Below are 23906 nucleotides of genomic sequence, written 5' to 3'. Positions count from 1 at the left end.
TATAAAGGAATTCTTTCCGTAGTGTCAGGCACCATGTTTGACACTGGAATTAGAGAGAAGACCAAGACACAGCCCCACCCTCTAGGAGCTCAAGTCTCTAGGGCAAGAAGTTACTATAGGTGAATAATTGCAAAACAGGGAGATAAATGGCAAAGGAGGCACAACTAGAGAAGGCTAAAGGAGATTGAGGGGTTAATTCTGCCAGAAGGTGGATGGGATCAGGTCCAGGCTTCACAGAGGAGGGAACACGAGCTAGGTAGGTGTGGAGAATAAGTAAGATTTTAATTTTATTAAATTCTCTCTGCCAGGAGTACATGAAGTGTGGTGCCTGAGAGGAATTATTAGGGCTTTCACTGTACATTTTTGGCCATGCAATGCACTTTATGAATTTTATTAAATTAGTCTTTTGAAGACATAGCTATTTTCCAAGGGTATATTCTGGCTGAATTAATTAAAACTAAGAGATAACCACATAATGAGCTTTACTGTCTGATTTTTAAAAATTTTTTATTTATTTTTTATTTTTGTAGGTGATTTTTTTTTACATTGCTTCTATTTCACCCAACAACCATTTCTAATATGAATACCATTGATTGGCTGGACACGTTGGTGCCTGTAATTGCAGCATTTTGGGAGGCTGAGGCGGGCAGATCACTTGAGGCCAGGAGTTCGAGACCAGCCTGGCCAACATGGTGAAACCCCGTATCTATTAAAAATACACAAATTAGTTAGATGTGGTGGCACACACCTATAAACCAAGCTACTTGGGAGGCTGAGATGGGAGAATCGCTTGAACCTGGGAGGCGGAGGTTGCAGTGAGCCAAGATCGTGCCACTGCACTACAGCCTGGGTGACAGAGTGAGACTCTGTCTCAAAAAAAAAAAAATTTGATTGATAAAACTGCACTAGTTATGCCCACCTGCTTGTGATGCTTGTGATGGGTGATCCACAGCTAATGTATTGTTTTCTTTTCTCCCCAAAGGCGAGAGATAGTTGGGGTGGTGGAACCTGTGCCCCATGATGAAACATACTGTGACCCCGCATCTCTGTTCCATGTTTCTAATGATTACTCATTCATTCGGTAAATTACAGTTTTCTTGTTTCTGTTTAACTTCTAGGATTTGTGGGCAGCTGTGCTAATAACGACAAAAAGTAGGGACAAATGAAGTGATAATTATAATTTTTCTATTTCCACCCATAACTCCAAGCTCAATACAGATGCTCCTTGCTTTACAATGGGGTTACATCCCAATAAACTCATCATAAGTTGAAAATACCTTAAGAATGCACTGAATACACCTAACCTATGGAACACCAAAGCATAGCCTAGTCTACCTTAAACATGCTCAGAACACTCACATTAGCCTACTGTTGGGCAAAATCATCTAACACAAACCTTATTTTATAATAAAGTGTTCAATATCTCATGTAATTATTTAATACCGTGCTGAAAGTGAAAAACTTTGAGTACTTACCATTAACATATACAGCTGAAAGCACTATTTTAAAGTCGAAAAATCAAAAGTCCAACCTTTGTAAGTTGGGAACTGTCTGTATAGATGATCAATTTCAATTCAATTTAAACTAACACAATTTATTGTGTTAAATTAAACTTGTGTAAGATTTTGTCTCTGTCATCAAGCAATCAATAGTATCATTGGGAGAAATAAAAAGTAGTTTTGTCTTGTTGTTACTGGCAGTTTATTGTACATTGTGATAGAAAGAGAATTTTTAACTCGAAGTCCAAAAACATATGTTCTTCACCTAGTAACCCCAGTCCTTGAATTTGCTGGAGCTCAGTTTATTTGTAAAATGAAAATAATATTATTGACCTGTTATAAGGATGGATTTGCATCATTTATGTGAAAGGGCTATTAATCTGTAAAACACAAAACAAATGTTAGCTAACATTTAACAGAGTAATATTGCCATGTTTATCAACAGATACATAAAATGCAAATAGGTTATGACGAGTGTAGAGTTCATGTCAGGAGAAAGAGATTTGATCAGTATCTCTTTGGTTACTTGGGCTCCAGATTTAAATATATGCCCCAATCTATAACTCTAAGACAGTAAGTAAACACGGGACTGCTTTTTTGTTTCTTTGTCTCCTGTGCAGATATTACACAAGGACCCTTTACCAATTCCAGTTTCAAGAAGCACTTTGTCAAGCAGCTAAACATGAAGGCCCTCTGCACAAATGTGACATCTCAAACTCTACAGAAGCTGGACAGAAACTGCTGTAAGAAATACCTCAAAATGTTGAACCTCTCCTAGTATTCAGTATTACTCATTTCCATGCCTAGGTTTGAATTTGATTTCTTTGTTCTAAAAAGAAAATTTTATGGCCTCAAAATGTCCTCATTTACAAACCGAACATTAAATTTGTGGTCAGACAAGAACCTAGACCATACAACAATTGGATGGGCCACCTCTTTTCTCCCTATCATAACTACAGCCCTCTCTTCGTGGTAATTGGAAGGAAAGAGCGGTTTAGGGAGGAATATATCCCTTAATATGCATTCTTTTCTTATCTGCCAGAAGCAAATTTAGCCAAGTCAAAGAGAAGAAACAATAGATCATAGATGTAAATGTATGTACATCTGGAACCCCTCAAAAGGCCCTGAACCCCCTCTTTTTTGTGTAGCAATATGCTGAGGCTTGGAAAATCAGAACCCTGGACCCTAGCGTTGGAAAATGTTGTAGGAGCAAAGAACATGAATGTGAGACCACTGCTCAACTACTTTGAGCCCTTATTTACCTGGCTGAAAGACCAGAACAAGAATTCTTTTGTGGGATGGAGTACCGACTGGAGTCCATGTGAGTACACCCAGTTGACAAGTTTCACACCCATTCCTTGTCTACTTCGTCTAGTCTCCTTTGGCCCCAGTCTCATGAGGACTTGTGACACAGCTGAGAATGTTTCTTTCTCTGTAGTACCTGCTTCTTTCTCTGCTATGGTGACAGCTGCCATTTTATGGGAGAAAAATCACAACTGTCGAGCACCTATGTATGAGACATAGTGAAAGCAACTGTACAGACAAACACAGATGCATGCACATGTGTGCATACACATACAAGAGTGTGTATTCTTTCATCTGTTTTATTAGTCTCATCTTTAAAATACATATTATAACTGTCTCCAACTAACTGTACTCGAATCCTGCTTTCCAAAGACAAATACTTTTTTTTAAACAATTTTAATGCTATTATCTCTTCTTTCTGGCCGTCACTTTCATATTTTTAAGTAATTTTCTTATATTACTATTTTGTTATTGCTCGGTTTTAAACCTTCGCTTTGGTCTACTCTTCCACTTCCATTTCTTGCTCTTCCAATAAGGCCTTATAATGATTTTTAGTAAAACAGTTATCAATGTTTACATCACTATGCCTGAAGAGCCAAGTAATGTACTATTTTGTGTCCTTTCTTATGTGGCTTGTTGTTTGTCTCAAAGTTTCTACTTGCCTGAATTTTTTGGCCTACCTAATTTGCTATCTACGTTGTATTTGTTTTTCTCCCAAATATTTCAACGTATCTATTCTTTTCAGTCTCATTTTTTTTTCCCTAGAGACTTCCCTCTTGGAGTCTTATATTCTCCTTTCCCAACATTTGTTGTTCTCCTGGGTTGAATCCACTGCTTCCTAGATTCCATGTCTTCTTTCTTGGATTACCTCTTGTTTTTCTGGAGCATAGCCTCCAACTGACTGTCTAAGGAAGGGCACAAGGGGTAGGAGGATCAACTGGTCTCCAAAGTGGTTTTAACCACACCCTGACTTCCATTCCTCTTCTTTTCAGCCCAGTATTATTTTCCCACCCTCACCTGTGCTTGAATTCCAACCCTCTTTTGGATTTTTTGGCTCTTTGTGGGTCTGTGCCCCCTCTGTGTACAAATTAGGTCATGGCTTCCTGTCCCTGAGAAAGCAGTTACCCCTGTCTCATCATTTCTCGTTTTCCAAAAGTCTGTTGATACCTTTAAAAGATCCCTTTACTATCACTTTAGTGGGATCTTGGAAGGAAAAGGAAATAAGCACATGTGGGCAATCTGTCGTCTGTAACCAGTAGTCTGCTATTTCTCTTTAATCAGATGCAGACCAAAGCATCAAAGTGAGGATAAGCCTAAAATCAGCTCTTGGAGATAAAGCAGTGAGTATTCTGGACAGTGAATTGATTATTTTTGAGTGCACAGTCTTCACTTAAATAGGACACAATAAACCCATTTCAGTGTGAACTGAAGAGAGGCCATGTGGTTCTTTTCAAAACTATAAGTTCCAGATTCTGGCCTTTGGCTTTGGGTTTTTAAAGTAACCTATTCTTTATTGGATAAGCTATTCCTACTTTTTATTGCCTTGAAGGTGTTATGAACTTCAATGAGAAAACATCTGTGTCAATCCTTAAATATCACATACCAATCCTTTCAATTGACTCTTGTCACCATTACTTTTATTCTAGAAAGAGAATATGGTTATATTTTGAAAGGTAGTTTGTTTTTAGAAGCAGTACAGTTAGGTTTTTTTAGTTTGTTTTATTTTAGTTAATCATCTGTATCCTGGCTTCACTCAGAGTGTGGCCCATGGACCAGCAGCATTTGAATCACCTGGAAGCTTGTTAAAAATGCATAATTTCAAGCCTAGCCCTGGACCACTTAATCAGAATCTGCATTTTAGCAAGCCTCCAGGTGATTTGTATGTACAATCAAGACTGGGAAGCGCTAATTTAGAACATTGCTTCTCAAACTTGGCTGCACAGTGGAATTACATGGGAAGTTTAAAAAATATTAATGCCTGGGTTATACACCTCCAGAGATTCTGATTTAATTGTTCTGAGGTATGGAGTCAAGAGTTGGGCATCAAGAGTGTTTAAAGCTCCCCAGGTGATTCTAGTCACAGCAAAGTTTGAGAACAACTTGTTTAGGGAAATGCATTTTGGGGGTAACAAAATATTTTACAGGAAATTATGTTATTTACACCTTAGTGTGAATTATTTACTTAGCTATTGCTCTCTCCTTAACACCTGTCTCAGGTGATCCAGTCTGAGGAAGTAGTAGCTTTGATTGGGAAAGAGGAGAGGAAAGAGTAGTCTCGGGTAGATGGGGCTCAAAAGCCTGAGAGTGGGCATGACACCCTGAAGGCTTTGCAGGGTTAGAAGTCAATCTGGGACTATTGGATAAAATGGTCCAAGATGCTACAGCAAATTGTTGTCTGCATTGGATAGATCCAAAGATTGTGTTTCTACCCCCTTACCTTTCCTGAAAAGTTAAACATTGTCCAAGATTCAGTAACACTTTTAGTATAATTTTCATAGGTAAGACATCAAAACATAAATAACTCAGGACTAAAAAGATGAACATTCAAGAAAGAAAAAATGAAAATGGAAGTGCATTTCTTTCCAATCGTTAAGAGTTCAAGTTCCTATTTCGTAATAATCATTGGGTGATTGTGGGACTATTTCTCTGTCATATTTTTATTAGCACTTCCTTGGCTTAGTAAATTTTAATTAGTCTCGGCGGATCAGGATATTTTCAATTATCTTTTTTCCTGACATTTATACTCATCCTCTTTCCATGCAGTGAGGGTTGGTAAATAGTGTTCAGGGGGTTTGATGCTGTAATGTTCTGAGGCCAATTCACTGAGCAACAATCTGTTTTGATGAAACAAGATCATATATTTAGTGCATCTACACATCAGGGTCAGAATATCTGCTCAGTTCAAGCTATTTCATGGTGAATTCCAATGGATCTATGGCATTATTTTGAGAACTCAGCCTTTAAAATCTTTTATATTTTATATTTATAGAGATAGTAGCCAGACTGTTATTAGTAACAATATTAATAATATTATTACTATCAAAGGAACTCCTCCAAACCTGGGTGAAACCAAGCTGAAGTGAATGTAACAATTCTTTTGTGAAATATTATAATTTTTAAAGGGAAAGGAGAAACATACAACTAGTGCCATTCATTGATTCCTACTGCCAGCTACTGGAGGAAAGAGTGAATGCTTTCTTTTAAGTCTTTAAAAGCTATGCAAACATAAGCTATTTGTTTAGCACTGGAAAACAAGAACAAACAGATTAGCTTGCTGTTTACAAAGTATTATTTTTCATTCGACCTTCAAGTTTTTCTTTTACACTTATAGATACGTACATTTCTGAGAACGTACCATAAAAATAGTAAAAACTGATTTTGTCCACAATGTACAGACATTTTGCTGCAAAACCCACAATTTTCTTTGACTCCCATCGGTAAACCTACACTCAAAGTGTTAATTTCAGTTTACATCAAACTAAAGTAAAAGGACCCGTGAACCCAATGGTTCCTAAAGCATGGTTGCCTGACCAGCAGCATTACCACCACCTGGGAGTTTGTTAGAGATGTAAATTATTGGGTTTCATCTCAGGCTTCCTGAATCAGACGCTGTAGGGGTGGACCCAGCACTCAGTGTTTTAACTAACCCTTCAGGTGATACGGATGCACACTTACGTTGAAGGTCACTGACTTAATGAATAGCAAGAATCTCTGGAATATTAAGAATAATTCTTGAGGAGTATCAGATTATAAATGTGTCTTATGAGTCCAGCTGAGCAGTGTCTTTCTTCTGAATTTGCAGTATGAATGGAACGACAATGAAATGTACCTGTTCCGATCATCTGTTGCATATGCCATGAGGGAGTACTTTTTAAAACTCAAAAATCAGATGATTCTTTTTGGGTGAGTTGATTTGCTGGGTTCTCAAATTACTCCAACTAGGATTTCTCTTACTCTTGAGTCTGAGGAGATACTCTGCCTAAACTTTTCTTCAAGTGAAATTGATAAAAATCTCCTTGTAACTTATACTTCTTTGGTATCATGGAATTTGGGCGACTCCATAGAGGGCTGATCGTGCCTTATTTGACTTGTAGATTGCAAGAGTATTGTTCTGACTAAGCAGCTGTCACTTTCTTCTCAGAATGCCCTCACACACCCTCAGCACTGAAAGCAAAAAAAGGCAGAACTTCCTGCCTTCATTGACCTATATTCTAGTATGTATGTTGTGTGTGTGTCTATGTGTGTAATATGTAAGTGAAATATAGAATTACAAGGTACTAAGTGCTAGGGAGAAAAATATAAAAGGGTCTGGGGAGGGCTGGTGTGTGTGTGTGTGTGTGTGTGTGTGTGTGTGTGTGTGTGTGTTGGGCAGGGAGTAGGTCAATTTTAACCAAAATGGTCAGAAAAGACATCACTAATATTTGAACAAGTATATGAAGCAGGAGAGAGAGAGCAAGAGAGCAAGAGTGAGAGAGAGAGAGAGAGAGAGCGAGAGCGAGAGCGAGAGCCAGCAATGCAGACAATGGGGAAAGTGTCTCAGCTGGGGGAAACAGCAGGTGCAGACCCTGAGGAAGGAATATCCTCGGCCTGTTAAAGGACCAGCAAGGAGGCCAGTGGCTGGAGCAGATTAGAAGACAAGTGGAGACGTGGCCAGGACGATGTTAGGGGCGTAGAGGAAGGAGGGAGAGACAAAAGGTCATGTGGGCCTTGAAGGCCATTCTAAGGACTTTGGCTTTTATTCTGAGTCAGATGGGTAGTCACTCAAGGGCTATAAGCCACATGATCTACCTTATTTTGTGCTAGGATCACTTGGCAGCTGTGAGAGCACAGGCGTGTCACATCATATGGTAGACCCCACTCATTACCTTCATCCATGGGTGCAACACGACATTTTCTGCTGGGTAGGACCAGGTTGTGGGTATAAATCTCTGCGTGTGGTACTGAGCCATCTCTGCCCACCACATTGTTTGCCACAATCCTGGGCCACCAATTATTCCTTGATTCTTCTGCTGTTTTCAGTTTGGAAATTTTCTATCATTGAAAAAGATGTGGGTTTTATATGAAGGCAGAACAAATAGTGCCAAAACTTGATATCACAATTTTTATGTAGTTGATTTCATGTGCTTTGGGCAGCATAAATGTTTTTTTTTTTTTGACAATTACATCCTCTTATTGTTTGCCCTCCCCCATGTCTCTACCCTGTGATCCTCTCTCTAATCTCCTTTTCACCAGCAGGGGAAGTCTTCATTCTCTTTATTGTGTCCTCTGTGCCACAAGTGAAGATATTTGTTTTGTTTCTCTACAGGGAGGAGGATGTGCGAGTGGCTAATTTGAAACCAAGAATCTCCTTTAATTTCTTTGTCACTGCACCTAAAAATGTATCTGACATCATTCCTAGAACTGAAGTTGAAAAGGCCATCAGGTGATATTTTACTTTCATCTAAGGGTGAGGGGGTTAACAAATACAACAACAATAACCAGTATTTTGTGTGTTTTTCCTGTGTGCCAAGCATTATTCTGAGTCATTTACGTGTATGTTACCTCATGCTACAAACTCCATGTAATTCCAGAAGGATCCCACAGCAAGGGAATAATCTTGATTTGAGTTCCCCCAGATGTAGGCCCTTACAAAAGGGAAGGAAAACTACAGATTACGTGTTATCAAGCAAGTTACCACTATGGGCAACTAGAGCTCAGTCCTGCTGGGAAATGTGGACAGACTGTGTAGAATGTGCACCTGAATTGTCCCATCAGAGGACTGAGGAAGCTGGGGTATTTATTTACCACCTCCCATCAGTTATTGGCTGAGAACTGCTTCCAGGTGGCATTAATTTCCCAGCATTTCAGCCCTGCAGGCAGGGCAGATCTTGTGGTCTGAGAATGCTCTCTGGTAAAGGGGAGCAGGTGCTGGTTGAAGAAAGTCTGGCTAGAACTCATGGAAAATAGTAAGTGCAGAAGGGACTTGGACAGGTATTGCCGTCATTTGCTCTCGGGACTTTGACGTAGGGTTCATTTAACTGCCCAAATCCTGAAACAAGGTAGGCAAGTACAGGATTCCTTACATATTGCTTGGCCTCTACGCTAGGTGAGGGACTTGCAATGAATGTTTAGAAGAAACAGTACATCCAATTTGCTTCAATTGTTTCCCACAACAGACAGCAGGAGTGAAGAATGGATTGACCTTGCAGATGGTTTCCTGTCATTATAAAAAGGCTTAATATACCTACTACTTCTGGGCAGCTCACTAGGTGGCCCTCTCGAGCTGCATCAGAGTCCTGTTTAACTTTGCTGGGCAGGGTGTGCCTAGAAAATCTGGCTTGGTTGGAGTATATGACCCAACTGTGCCCAGAGACTCACTCACTGCCTCCAGAAGACTTGTGTCTGTCTTAGGGAAAACTTCCAGCTGAGATCTTTATGAAAAAGCTCAGCCTTCCTGGATACTCAGCTGCAAGCTACAGGGGACCTCAAACTCTCTGTTTCCAGGATGACTCTTTTCAGATCTTTTCTGGCTGAGGATTGCAGGGGTTACCTGACTAATTCTGTGTTGATCTCTCTCCTTCTCTGGTGGACTCTGACCTCCTGATCTGGGCTATACCCAAGGGTAGGAAGATGAGATGCCAGACACTTTGGTCTTTGATCCAGAATGTTCTCCATATCACGGGTTTTTTTTTTCTTTAAACAATCTTTATCCTTTTGCCTCCATAAAAGTCAGCCATCTCCCATCCCAGTGCTGAAGAAGCTGACAAAGTTCCCTTTCTTATGTGCCTCCCCAGTGCTACCTCCAAATGCCAATACCTTTTATTTGGAAAATATTACTATAGAGACTTGGTCATAGGACCGATTCATTTGTATAATAGAAGAGGTGTTTCCAATTATCTGTTTCCATTATTTGATATAAAGTCATTGTAGATGTACTCTGACAGAAGGGAAATTCTTGCCAAATATGCTAACTTTGCCCTTAAACACAGCAGTCACAAATGAATAAATGCCAACCATTTATACATTTCCACACTTGCAACTCAATTTTTCAATGGAGCTGTTGATGAACCTAATCTAGGTTGCAAGGCATGAAAGATGCATAATTGTCGAAGACTTATATCTTTAATTAGACCTATTTACTTTGCTCTTATTATGATTTTGGGTGTATATTCCTTTTTTTTTTTTTTTTTTTTGAGACGGAGTCTTGCTCTGTCACCCAGGCTAGAGGGCAGTGGCGCGATCTCGGCTCACTGCAACCTCTGCCTCCCGGTTCAAGCGATTCTCCTGCCTCAGCCTCCCAAGTAGCTGGGACTACAGACATGCACCACCATGCCTGGCTAGGTGTATATTCTTATGATAAGCTCTATTAAATCCTTTCAGGAACAATGATATAAACAGTAAATAACTACACACAATTTTATTTTGTCTAAGTGTCCCCTTTGCTGTTTTTTGCTTTTGCAAATAGGATGTCCCGGAGCCGTATCAATGATGCTTTCCGTCTGAATGACAACAGCCTGGAGTTTCTGGGGATACAGCCAACACTTGGACCTCCTAACCAGCCCACTGTTACCATATGGCTGATTGTTTTTGGAGTTGTGATGGGAGTGATAGTGGTTGGCATTGTCATCCTGATCTTCGCTGGCATCAGAGATCGAAAGAAGTAAGTGGCCTTTCCTAGACTTAACTATCCAAAAATAGAAAGATTTAGAGAACAGTAACTGGAAAATTTTCAGTAAGTGGTAGATTGTATAGCCCAATTACTTAGTTGGACAATTTTGCACCTAAATACTCTGATGCATTCCCTAGAAATTTACTAGATGTCATCAGCAGTTCATCTTCCTAGTAAGCCCACACAGTGAGTATCTGGCCTGGGATTTATTAGCATGCCCTAGTAAACTCCATCCCAGCCACAGTGTCATTTCCCTCCTACAAAGAGGCACTGCAAACTCGGCAGGTATGGGTGGACTCAGGGAATGGTTCTCACTGCTCTCACTGCTGAATCCTTTTCAGTCTAAAAGTAGAGACTGGATTGCTGGAGACTGGATTGCTGATGGGTTTGAACCGTGAAATTGTTCAAGAATGGGCTGTGAGATTTCTTTGAAACTGCTACTCGTGTTTTTGATTATTTGTTTGTTTGTTTGTTTGTTGAGACAGAGTCTTGCTCTGTCACCCGGGCTGGAGTGCAGTGGTGCAATCATAGTTCATTGCAGCCTCGATCTCGCAGGCTTAAGTGATCATCCCACCTCAGCTTCCTGAGTAGCTGGGACTACAGGGGTGCGCCACCACGCTCAGCTAATTTTTGTATTTTTTGTGGAGGCAGGGTTTTGTCATGTTGCCCAAGTTGTTCTTGAACTCCTGAGTTCAAGCAATCTGCCTGCCTCGCCCTCCAGTGCTGGGATTACAGGCGTGAGCCACCGTGCCCTGCCCAAACTGCTACTCTTTACTCACTTTTATTTCTCACGGGGTAGCTCAGACTCTATATCATTCTCTCAGTTCATGGTTAGGCATGCTCTAATTTGTTCCTGAACTGAAGATCAAAGTTCATTGAGGATTTAAATTACTAGAGACCTGATTTCTAGTCTTGCTTTGCTACTAGATGTTTTTCTTCTGTCCTTACGAAATTGACTCTTGCTGGGCTTATGGAATGAAGGTTAATATTTTATAGCACCTAACAAAACTCTATGCACACCTCAGGTGTTTAAACATATTCTTGATTGAATCTCTATGTGTGCTAGTCTATTTTGCTCAATTTTCTTCACTATAGAGATTTTTCGGTTCCCCAAAATAGCTTCATCTAAAAAGTTAGGCATTCAGTGTGTAATACATTCATATGGTTAAAATTAAAAAATACAAAGGTGAACATGAAGAGTCTTCCTTACCACCTTTTGCCTCCAAGTTCTCTTCCCAAAGCCAAACAAAGTTATCAGTTCCTTGGAGATACACACACACACACACACACACACACATAGTCTTTTTTTCTTTTTTCTCGGACATATATATATATATATATATCTCCTTTTTAGTATACAAATATATACTTTTTTAGTGTGTATATATGTGTGTATGTGCATATGTATATCTCATTTTTTAGTATACAAATGTTAGCAGGCTATAAACAATGCTCTGCATATTTTGTTTTCCACTTAATGGTTTTTTAAAATTTTTATTTATATGGGTGTGATCCACCACACCCAGCCCACTTAATGTGTTTTAGAGATCATTACACATTAGTTGCACAAAAAACTTCTCCTTTTTTCTGGCAGTATAATTTCCCATTTCATGAATGGATTGTAATTTTGATAAACAGTCATCTGTTGATGAACTTTTATGTTGTTTCCAAATATTTGTGTTTACTTAAAAAAAGGTGATGGCTTAATATAGGTAATTTCCTGAGTATGCCAATATACCTGTAAGATGAATCCTAGCAGTGGGAAAGCTGGGTCAAAGCATACGTGCAATTGCTAATTTTGATAAATATTGCCAAATTGCCCTCAATAGCGGCTGTACCAATTTATACTCACATCAACAGTTTATGAAACTTCCTGTTCCTCCTGCCCAGCCTCCTTAACACAGATTGCCCTCAAACTTTTTGATCTTCATCAGTCCGATTGATTTTAACATAAGCATATTAAGGCAACCTTGCTCTACTTAACAGGAAAAATAAAGCAAGAAGTGAAGAAAATCCTTATGCCTCCGTCGATATTAGCAAAGGAGAAAATAATCCAGGATTCGAAAACACTGATGATGTTCAGACCTCCTTTTAGAAAAATCTGTGTTTTTCCTCTTGAGGTGATTTTGTTGTATGTAAATGTTAATTTCATGGTATAGAAAATATAAGATGATAAAGACATCATTAAATGTCAAAACTATGACTCTGTTCAGAAAAAAAATTGTCCAAAGACAACATGGCCAAGGAGAGAGCATCTTCATTGACATTGCTTTCAGTATTTATTTCTGTCTCTGGATTTGACTTCTGTTCTGTTTCTTAATAAGGATTTTGTATTAGAGTATATTAGGGAAAGTGTGTATTTGGTCTCACAGGCTGTTCAGGGATAATCTACATGTAAATGTCTGTTGAATTTCTGAAGTTGAAAACAAGGATATATCATTGGAGCAAGTGTTGGACCTTGTATGGAATATGGATGGATCACTTGTAAGGACAGTGCCTGGGAACTGGTGTAGCTGCAAGGATTGAGAATGGCATGCATTAGCTCACTTTCATTTAATCCATTGTCAAGGATGACATGCTTTCTTCACATTAACTCAATCCAAGTACTATGGTGATTTGCCTACAGTGATGTTTGGAATCGATCACGCTTTCTTCAAGGTGACAGGTCTAAAGAGAGAAGAATCCAGGGAACAGGAAGAGGACATTGCTTTTTCACTTCCAAGCTGCTTGATCAACATCTCCCTGACAACACAAAACTAGCACCAGGGGCCTCCGTGAACTCCCAGAGCATGCCTGATAGAAACTCATTTCTACTGTTCTCTAACTGTGGAGTGAATGGAAATTCCAACTGTATGTTCACCCTCTGAAGTGGGTACCCAGTCTCTTAAATCTTTTGTATTTGCTCACAGTATTTGAGTAGTGCTGAGCACAAAGCAGACACTCAATAAATGCTAGATTTACATACTCCTTATGCTTACTTATGTGCTGGGGCTTCTTTATGTTTTGTCTGCTTTTCAGTTCTATGAACAAAGTTATCATCTGAGTGTCTGGGGCTCCTGGCCTTCTAAATGTCTCGTGATATATTGCAAATTCTCAGATTGCTTTATTGTACAGAGCAATTGTAAAACTGGTCCCAAAAAAGTTATGTACAGAGTGTATATACCATCAGATTAGGAATCAAACCTGATGCTGCTTTTATATTTCTCACAGTCACTACCCCAGTGTGAGCACAGCATTTCTTAGATACCTGAAGATTGGTTAAAACTAGATTAAATAGATTAACATATCTAAACTCTACGCATTAACTCATTCTATGTGGTGACCAGCATAATGTTACAATGACTTTGTACTTCATAAATTCTCTATGGTAATGGTGGATCAATTAGCCAAGTGAAGGGAAGATGACTTTCATAATCTATTAAATAACCTCAAAATAAGGGTCATTTGAGGCTCTTTGATGTCTTAATTATCTGATACCCAGGTAGCAGAGATAGAGTTCTTTGTTATTTTACGAGATACAATCAACATTTCGCATCACCATCTGCATCATCCTGCCATTCACTGGGCCCACAGCTTGGGGCAACATACAATATAATTTACTCCTCGGCTAAGCAACCATTTCATAGACAGTTTTTTCTTTTATCTTGCATATGTCCCATCTTCTCTAATATATCATGAAAATCTTCTGTCAAGCTACTGCTATCTAAACATCCTTTGTAGTTGCCACAAGGTCTTTATGAAGTTCATAAACTTGGTTCAACACAGTGCAAGAATAATTTCTGCAGGAACCAATTTCATCATCTAACACCTTCAAAAGAGCCTCCCCAGACATGGCAAAGGACCCATGTGCATGTGACATAGTGTCCAACTGTAACACAGAAAGAAAAACCTGCTTATTTCCGTAACTTAATTTTGGGGTTTTCTCCAGAACAGTTCTCACTGTGCCCACCAGGTAACGCTTGTGGTCCTTCTCCTGCGTAGCAGCATCCTCTGAAAGGATGGAGACTCTACAAGGAGGGACTGGTGCCTGGGCCTAGGGTGGAAGTTGGCAAACAATGGCCCATGGGCCAAATCCCTCCCATCACATTTTTTGTTTTGTTTTGTTTTGTTTTATTCTGTTCTGTTTTGAGACGGAGTCTTGTTCTGTCGCCCAGGCTGGAGTGCAGTGGCGCGATCTTGGCTCACTGCAACCTCTGCCCCCTGGGTTCAAGTGATTCTCCTGCCTCAGCCTCCCAAGTAGCTGGGACTACAGGTGTGTGCCACCACACCCAGCTAATTTTTTGTATTTTTTAGTAGAGAGGGGGTTTCACCATTTGGCCAGGCTGGTCTCAAACTCCTGACCTCAGGTGATCTGCCTGACTTGGCCTCCCCAAGTGCTGGGATTACAGGTGTGAGTCATTGCGCCCGGCCACCCCACCACCTGTTTTTGTCTGGCCTGTGAACTAAGAGTGATTTTTACATTTTTAAGTGGTTGAAAAAAATTAGAATAAGATTTCATGATAAATGAAAATGATATGAAATTCAAATTTCAGTGTCCATAAATAAAGTTTTATTGGAACCCTGCCACACCCATTCATTTTCATATTGTCTAGGGCTGCTTTCATGCTACAGAGCAGAGCTGAGTAGTTGAAGTAGAGACGGCATGGCCCACAAAGCCATTTACAGACAAACTTTGCCAAACCCTGGGCTATAAGGAAGCAAGGATTAAATGAAACTGCAAATGCAAAAGGGCCGTTGTGGAGCTCACAGACCAGAGAAACGTAGTGATCAGGCCAGAAAGGGCAGGTGCTAGCTTCCTCTTCTCTGGTGTCTCTCAATGAGCTATTCTTCCTCATTTGAGACCCTCCTCCCTCCACATTTAGGTAAAGATGGGGCCTTAGGTCCAATCTCTCCTCTTCATAAACCCACTCCCAAGATAGAATAAAAACTGAGAAACTCAACTTGCTAAATCTACTGTGTTGGAATCTTAATGAACTCAAGTAGATATGAGGTGAGTTTTGCCAGACCCTCTTGACTTTGTGTTTGACTTCTGGCATGTCAGAAAATGCTCAGCAAGACAAGGGAGCATCTGTTGGATTTTACCTGGCATGTGATTTATCTGAACTTGCTCTGCAGCCTGCCCTTTGGGAAAGTTTCTTACCACATAGTCTTCCTTTTTCTTCACTGCCAAAAGAGTGTAGGCTGACGCTTGGTTTAAGATAACAACAGTAAATTCTGCATATCACCACTAAACACAGTTATACAGCATTAAAAAATCATTATGCACGTTTGAAATACTATGAATAGTGTTCTTTTACTTGGCTCCTCCTAGCATCACTGGACTTGTTTTCTGATAAACCTCTAGTGGTACCTTAAATTGCTGCCTGACTTGATTTTTGCAGCTAGGCTTCTAAGCAGGGCTTTGGCCTCTCTTCATAGTAAACAATTCTGTATTGTTTGCATTTTTGCAACAAGCGTGTATTTTGTTATAAAGAGGATTATTTTTAAAAGGTAAATATACAAAAATAAGAAGAAGAAAGGAAAAAAATCTTCAAGAGGGAGACCAGAAAGAGCCAGCTTGTGCATGAGCTCATCCTCTGAGTGGGGAAACAGTCTGTGGTGCAGGAAAGGCTGGCACCCCCATCGGACTGTGGGTCCGTTGAGAAAGAGGGTTTGGGTCACCTGTTCTTTCTTTTCTCTTGGGTAGGAAAAAACCTAGCATACAGTCAACACTACAAACAAAACTACAAAAATAAAATATACAAATGCCCTAGTGATTATTTTGAGTTACATTTAATTATAAATTGAGATTTGCGTACCTCTGTAAAAAATAGAAGACTGTTAACGAGTGTCAATTCTCTGTTGAAGGAATTATTAATGAAATGTCGAGAAACAAATAAGCAAGAGGGAGCATTGAAACTAGCTGGTGGCTGAAGGACAGAGTGGGATGAGAGAGGATATAAGTGTCTCTGAGAGATTATTGACTGATCTCTGGAAAATAGCAGCAGGGTTTAATTGGGGTGTCTCTTCATTGTAATGGTGCCCTCTGCAGAATCTGTCTCTCCCTTCTTGACGTTATAGAAAAGACAATGCAGTACTCGGAAAGAGGTTAAAACCTGTGGGTTCACTAGCAGGCTGCGAAGAAGGGCATCCGCAGGTACTGTTTTAAAGCTGAAATACTATTTAGTAATAGGCATGAGAAGCTAAAATAGTACTTCTATATTTTTGTGTTAAGATAGCAGACTGAAATAGAAACTTCAGTTATCAAACTAGCCAGAAGCCCCAGATCCCCAAACTCAAGGATTTAAGATGATTAGACAGATGGTCACCAAAATTAGTCCACAAGTAGAAGAATTTACAGCACCATGTCATACATAGTTCATCCTAATTTCTACGAACTTCACTGGGCAACAATCAGTCATTTTATCTCCCTCAATGACTCTTGTTATCTTCAGACCTGAAACTGATTTGGAGACCATGGGTCCCACAAACCTCATCAGAGTAACATGTGTTCACTGAGTACACATGTAGACATGAGAATCTCCACTTTCCCCTTTTTTCTCTTGGTAAAATGTTCACAAATGTGCAGGTAACACCTGCTACTCCAGCCATTCAGGCCTTAAATCTGCAGCTCTACATTTTGTATCCAGGTCTTGAGATTTGGGAAATAGAAAATTTTTATCTAAAAAATGAAAGTACTTTTGGTTATCAAACTCAGACATTGAAATGAAAGTGCAGTTATGTCATTCTCCCCCTTTAAATTATGTATTCATCTCTTGAAACTGTTCACTATTGCCACAAGTAGATATATATTACACTAATAATACCACATTGGACACTATATCTCATACCGTAAACCATAATGATATATATCTAATCAATAACCAATGTTATTTCTTTAAATAAATAAAAATTTCTGACAAACAACTCTGTATCAACCCACTCTCTGTCCCTTTGTTTTTGTCTTTACAACTCCTCTTGCAACTGCTGCTAATCAAAGTGTAGATTCCAGGCAACTTGAGTCTTTGCTCCCAGGTTATAATCCTTAAACTTGACCCAAATAAACTGTCTACTTAAAAAAAAAGATGATTAGAAAGCAACAATGTAAATAATTCTAGAAATTGTACCTTAGCATCTTAAAAAAATTTGCTTTATGTGAAACATATTTAATATATTATTTAATATTATTTAATTTTAGTTTTATACATGACACAAAGAGTCATTGTACTAATCTGGGTATTAGACGAGAATTGTGCCATTTGGATTGGATAATGGACCACCTAATGATACCCCACCATATAATGAGGTCCCCTAGGGCAGTTCAGAACAACTGCTTCAGTAACAGCTGGGAGTTTGCTAAAAGTACAAATTCACAGGCTGCACTCAGACCTCCTCCGCCAGGTTTTATGGAGGTAGTTTCTAGGAATCTTTTCATGAACTCTGCATTTGATTATCATGCCTACTGAAGTTTGAAAACATTGAAATATCAAGACAAGTGTCCACATTTCTGTACTTGGTAGTATATTTAATTGTTGTGACAATGACAATATAAAGAAAGGAATGCATATCCAATAAGTAATTTTTCAGTTCTGCTCAGTCTTTACACATGAACGGTGTCTATATTGCAGTCTGAAAATGTGCTTCTGCTATAGGCTGGAACGTGTTATATCAGGAGCAGCATAAACAAAATTACTAATTCGATCTAAATTTCAAGGAAATCTTTTGTTTCCTGCCTTGTTCATTTCTAAATAATAGACAATACAGAGAACACTATTAAAAACTAGCTAAATTACATTATGCCTTGCTACTTTCCTTAAAATGAATGAAAATGCTGGCCAGCATCTGTATTCATTCTTATCAGCACTCCTAATTTCTTCTTCAATGCTTGTCTTTTTCCCGAAGTGGTTCAATGGAAGACAGGAGTTGCTGAAATGTGGGACGCTTTTCTGGAAGCTAAACAAAAACAAGAAACCCAGTGTTTTAGATGATGAAAGTTATGATCAATGATAAAATATATAAAATATTTACATCTAAGTCCTAAAGCTAGCAACTTTTAAAATGTGGAAACACAACAGACATTTCAATTGAGGTCAGAAATAAGGCAAGGACGCTCACTATAATAACCACTCTTAACATTATGTTGAAGGTGTTAACCAATGCAATTGGAAAGCAAGAACAATTAGAGCCCCAATAATTGGAAAAGAAAAAGTCTCTTTATTTGCAAGCATTTTAGTGTATACCTGGAAAATCTGAGAGTATCAGTGTTAGAACAGTCTTAAAGAATAAAGGAATTCACTAGGAGAGCAGGATATAAAATTAACATACAAAATCAATAGCCTTCACATATACCTACAGTAACCACTTAGAAGTTATCATGGAAGAGAAAACCCCATTTATAATAGCAACGCCACCAAAATAAAACACTAAAAAAAGTCTCCCCCTCTAAAATGGGGACGACTTTAAAACAGTGCTGAAAAATGCAAATGTAGACTTGACTATACAAAAAAGCATCCCTGGCAAAGGATTCCCTATTTAATAAATGGTGCTGGGAAAACTGGCTAGCCATATGTAGAAAGCTGAAACTGGATCCCTTCCTTACACCTTATACAAAAATTAATTCAAGATGGATTAAAGACTTAAATGTTAGACCTAAAACCATTAAAATCCTACAAGAAAACCTAGGCAATACCATTCAGGACATAGGCATGGGCAAGGACTTCATGTCTAAAACACCAAAAGCAATGGCAACAAAAGCCAAAATTGACAAATGGGATCTAATTAAACTAAAGAGCTTCTGCACAGCAAAAGAAACTACCATCAGAGTGAACAGGCAACCTACAAAATGGGAGAAAATTTTTGCAACCTACTCATCTGACAAAGGGCTAATATCCAGAATCTACAATGAACTCAAACAAATTTACAAGAAAAAAACAACCCCATCAAAAAGTGGGCAAAGGACATGAACAGACACTTCTCAAAAGAAGACATTTATGCAGCCAAAAAAACACATGAAGAAATGCTCATCATCACTGGCCATCAGAGAAATGCAAATCAAAACCACAGTGAGATACCATCTCACGCCAATTAGAATGGCCATCATTAAAAAAGCAGGAAACAACAGGTGCTGGAGAGGATGTGGAGAAATAGGAATACTTTTACACTGTTGGTGGGACTGTAAACTAGTTCAACCATTGTGGAAGTCAGTGTGGCGATTCCTCAGGGATCTAGAACTAGAAATACCATTTGACCCAGCCATCCCATTACTGGGTATATACCCAAAGGACTATAAATCATGCTGCTATAAAGACACATGCACACGTATGTTTATTGCGGCACTATTCACAATAGCAAAGACTTGGAACCAACCCAAATGTCCAACAATGATAGACTGGATTAAGAAAATGTGGCACATATACACCATGGAATACTATGCAGCCATAAAAATTGATGAGTTCGTGTCCTTTGTAGGGACATGGATGAAACTGGAAAACATCATTCTCAGTAAACTATCGCAAGGACTAAAAACCAAACACCGCATGTTCTCACTCATAGGTGGGAATTGAACAATGAGAACTCATGGTCACAGGAAGGGGAACATCACACTCTGGGGACTGTTGTGGGGTGGGGGGAGGGGGGAGGGACAACATTAGGAGATATATCTAATGCTAAATGGCAAGTTAATGGGTATAGGAAATCAACATGGCACATGGATACATATGTAACAAACCTGCACATTGTGCACATGTACCCTAAAACCTAAATTATAATTAAAAAAAAAAAAAAAGCATCCCTGGCCAGGCGCAGTGGCTCACTCCTGTAATCCCAGCACTCTGGGAGGCTGAGGTGGGTGGATCACTTGAGGCCAGGAGTTCGAGACCATCCTGAACAACATGGCGAAACCCTGTCTCTACTAAAAATACAAAAATTAGCTAGCTGTGGTTGTGCACAACTGTAGTCCAAGCTACTCGGGAGGCTGGGACATGAAAATCACTTAAGCCTGGAAGGTGGAGGTTGCAGTAGGCCTAGATTATACCACTGCATTCCAGCCTGAGTGATACAGCAAGACTCTGTCTTAAAAAAAAAAAAAAAAAAAGCTTCCCTTGTTCTAGACTAGGACAAGTCAGTATCATAAAGATGTCAAATTTCCCAACTTAAAATACAAACTAAATACAATCTCCTCAAAAATATGAATGAGTTTGTTTCAAGCTAAACAAATTGATTCTTTAGTTTATAGAATAAAAAATATGTAAAAATGGCTAAGAAATTATACAGTAAGGTGAGCAATGAGGGGTGCTAGCCTACCTAGTATTCAAACATATCATAAAGTCTCTACAGAATCAGAGCAGTGTGGTGCTAGCACATGAACAAAGAGACCAAAGAACAGAAGAGGAAGTCTCCAAGTAGATTCAAGTACATATGGAAATTTAGTATAATATTAGGGTGGTATTTCACCACCATTAAGGTGGTATCTCATTCCTGGTGATAAGACGGTCTTTTAATAAATAGGGCTGCCAACAACAGAATAATCCCATAAAATTATATATTTGGAGCCATATTTAATACCATATACCATAACAAACACAAACTATATCAGAAACATAAATGGAAAATAATGCAATCATAAAAGTACTAGAGGAAAATCCGGGCAAAAGTCATTATAATTTGGGCATGAGAAAGCCTATCTATGACAATTTCCAGAAGCAATGAAAACAAATATTGATATATTCAGCTATATTAAGAAAAACTTCTGCATGGTCAAAAAAAGAAAAAAAAACCCACCCACCCTCAATCAAATAAAGCTGATAACTTAAAGTGTTACTCTCCCTAATTTGTAAAGAGATCTTTAAAACCTGATAGAAAAAAGAAAAAAGACATGACAGATAGTTCAGAAAGATACAAAATGACCCTTAAAAACATGAAAAGAAGCTCAACCTCATAATTAAAGATATATATATTAAAGCTGCACTAAGATGTCATCAAGCTTTCACTTATCAGATTGGCAAGAATTCTTCAAAAGCTTGACAATGCACTCCATTGGTGAGGTTGTAAGAAAACAGGTACCCTCTTACATTGCTAGTGAGGCAACGCCTATGGAGAGGAGAAGTTCATATGCTACTTTTTCTTTGTAAGAGAGAAAGGGAAGCAAGAAAACACACATCTATACATATGCTTGTTTTTGCATACAGAAATACCAGAAGGATGAATCAAAATCTAATGAAAATTGTGAATGTTCTTTCAATCTCTATGAATTGGGAAAGTCACAAAATAAAATCTAAAAAAGGAGGGAAAACCCAAATCTATCAGCTCTGCTCATTAGGTGCAATGCTTTAACTGGATATTGTCGTCTCAGTGCAAATCCCTCTTCACAGATTCTGCCACAATTCACACGCTTTTATGAACCAACCGTGAGAAGAAGGCAGTTCCTCCCGACTCAGGGCCCCTGTCCATCCTATGGTGCAGTCATATTCCCAGGAGCTAGAGTAGGGAGGGCCAGGGAGGTTCTGGGCTTCAACTGAAAAACACTTGTCTGCTCTTCTTCATCTGACAGATGACAGCAGTAAGTCAGCCTGGTTGTGACCAACTCTACCCAGACCCAGTCTGACCCTCTAGTGCTGCCTGATAATCTTAGACACAACATTTTTGTTTGTTTAAAAAGGCTTTATTCATTTTTTAATCAGGGAAAAGGACAATCTCAATGTCAATTTGTCACCTAATCATAAATTTGAACTTACAGGATTCGCTACCCTAGACACTGCACCTGCTGACAACACAACTTAAAAATGAACTTCCTTCCATTCCCTAAAGTTGGATAGTTGCATGTTGAATGAATAAACAGAATCCCTTCCAACAGCTAACACTGGTACTTGGCCTAGGTGTAAGGACAAATAGCGAAACAGCAGCAAAAAAGGCCAAGAGCATTGTAACTTGATAGCCCAGCAAGTACAATCATTGTAACAAAGTTGTAGGCACCAAATTAAAAAAAAAAGCGGGGGCTCATCAGCATAAGAAACTTACACCAGTTTTGTGAGAGCACTCGTTGTGTGAGATCAACTACTCTGCCTGTGAACACATATGCCAATCCCAGTAGCTAACATTGAGGCAAAGGTCCCAAAATCCAACTAACTACACTGAATGCAAAATCCAAAGCTTTTATTTATCCAGGTCCTCTGAAACCTGGATATAAAACGGTTTCTTTTCAATGCACCATGAGGGTCCACTATAATGATCCAGTCACATTTGGATTGAGTAACGCACCTGAGATACCTTTTCCACTATTCCTGTCTGAATACGGAAATGTTTAACTACTCAGTTCATGCACTAACTGTGTTAAAAATTAGATTTACTATCAAGACTTTTTCTAAACTCACACAGCATTAACAGTTAACTGTAATACAGCTTCCTCAGAATGCCCAAACAGAAAATATTTTGTTCAGTCTTGTGGTGGCTGTGAGAAAACAAAACACAACTAAATCTGATTTTGCCACTATTTCAAATTTTAATCTAACTTTTGACCAAACTCATACCTTTCTGCCAAAATCTTTGAGTTGTAACTACTTTCAATGCTCTTAAACCATAGCTCCTACCAGTTTTACAGTGCTCTTTCCTGTGTCATCTGAATTTTTATCAAGAATTAAAGTCATGGTGTTATGATTACAAAGCTTTCTCTAGGTGATCACTGATTAAAGCCAAAGTAATTAACAATTCAAAGATGGCTTTCTAGAGACAGGAACAAAGCAGAAGGAGCTACTAACAATTTTATTACAATCCAGAAGAAACATGGTCTACTAGAAAGTTTCTACTAATCACAACACTTATGTCTTCCTCTCAGGACAGTCTTCACATAACCAGAGGGGAAAGAACATTATTCAAAAGTGTGGTAGAAACCTCAGTTAACAGGGAGAAGATGAAACCTTAAGAGCATAGAATACATCTACAAATTGGGGAAGAGGGTGACCCTGGCTGGCTATTTATAAAGGACCATAGGTTCTCCCTATGGACCAATACTCTCTACAAAATCAACTGTGCCTTAATTATTGCTTACTTTAAATTACATTTTTACAGAGCTACGTAATAGTACCTGATACAGAAAAGCAATCACATAAGGAAGCATTTATTTGAAGTTTAACATGAAATCATACAAATAAAATGTGTATGAACAAATCCATATTGAGTCATAACACAGACAGCAAAGGACAAAGTAAAAACAAAGAAAACTAATTGGCAGCTATATACAGCTGGACACAACTGTCTTGTACACTAGAAAGTTTTTTACAAAATAATCATCTTAGATCAACAGAAGACCAATCTTCAACGTCGTCCTGCAAGATGGGTTACTTTAACGTCTCATCCTGTTTTCTCCAATGTTCTCCTTTAGTATGGCTGGTAATTGTTATGGTGATTGCCACCCCCTCGAGAGATGCCTTGCCATAAGTGCTCTGTTGGCCACTGTAGTCTGCATGTCCCTGTCAATATCC

At 38.9% G+C, this 23906-nt stretch overlaps 2 protein-coding genes across 12 annotated transcripts in view; one reads left to right on the top strand and one right to left on the bottom strand.

The window, feature by feature from the left end:
• The window catches only part of ACE2 (angiotensin converting enzyme 2), a 45119-nt gene extending 31696 nt beyond the window's left edge, over window positions 1–13423 (top strand). For 3 of the 4 annotated variants that reach the window (XM_063634561.1, XM_063634562.1, XM_055269244.1), the window contains 8 exons: window positions 983–1081; window positions 2120–2242; window positions 2648–2820; window positions 4086–4144; window positions 6607–6707; window positions 8110–8226; window positions 10249–10443; window positions 12439–13423. In XM_063634561.1, coding sequence (XP_063490631.1) covers window positions 983–1081; window positions 2120–2242; window positions 2648–2820; window positions 4086–4144; window positions 6607–6707; window positions 8110–8226; window positions 10249–10443; window positions 12439–12547 — 976 coding nt within the window. In that variant the 3' untranslated portion in view covers window positions 12548–13423. The remainder of the gene's footprint in view (window positions 1–982; window positions 1082–2119; window positions 2243–2647; window positions 2821–4085; window positions 4145–6606; window positions 6708–8109; window positions 8227–10248; window positions 10444–12438) is intronic. The other variant, XM_063634563.1, reaches the window with a different exon arrangement.
• Window positions 13424–17935: 4512 nt separating this feature from the next.
• BMX (BMX non-receptor tyrosine kinase) overlaps window positions 17936–23906 on the bottom strand; it is a 63637-nt gene continuing 57666 nt past the window's right edge. For all 8 annotated transcript variants that reach the window (XM_063634549.1, XM_055269237.2, XM_063634550.1 and 5 more), the window contains one exon: window positions 17936–18384. In XM_063634549.1, coding sequence (XP_063490619.1) covers window positions 18310–18384 — 75 coding nt within the window. In that variant the 3' untranslated portion in view covers window positions 17936–18309. The remainder of the gene's footprint in view (window positions 18385–23906) is intronic.

This window comes from Symphalangus syndactylus, chromosome X (genome assembly GCF_028878055.3).
Source record: "Symphalangus syndactylus isolate Jambi chromosome X, NHGRI_mSymSyn1-v2.1_pri, whole genome shotgun sequence".
In the NCBI taxonomy this organism is placed as follows: domain Eukaryota; kingdom Metazoa; phylum Chordata; class Mammalia; order Primates; family Hylobatidae; genus Symphalangus; species Symphalangus syndactylus.
Note: the sequence above shows the minus strand (reverse complement) of the source record. Positions and strands in the feature narration are given on the sequence as shown.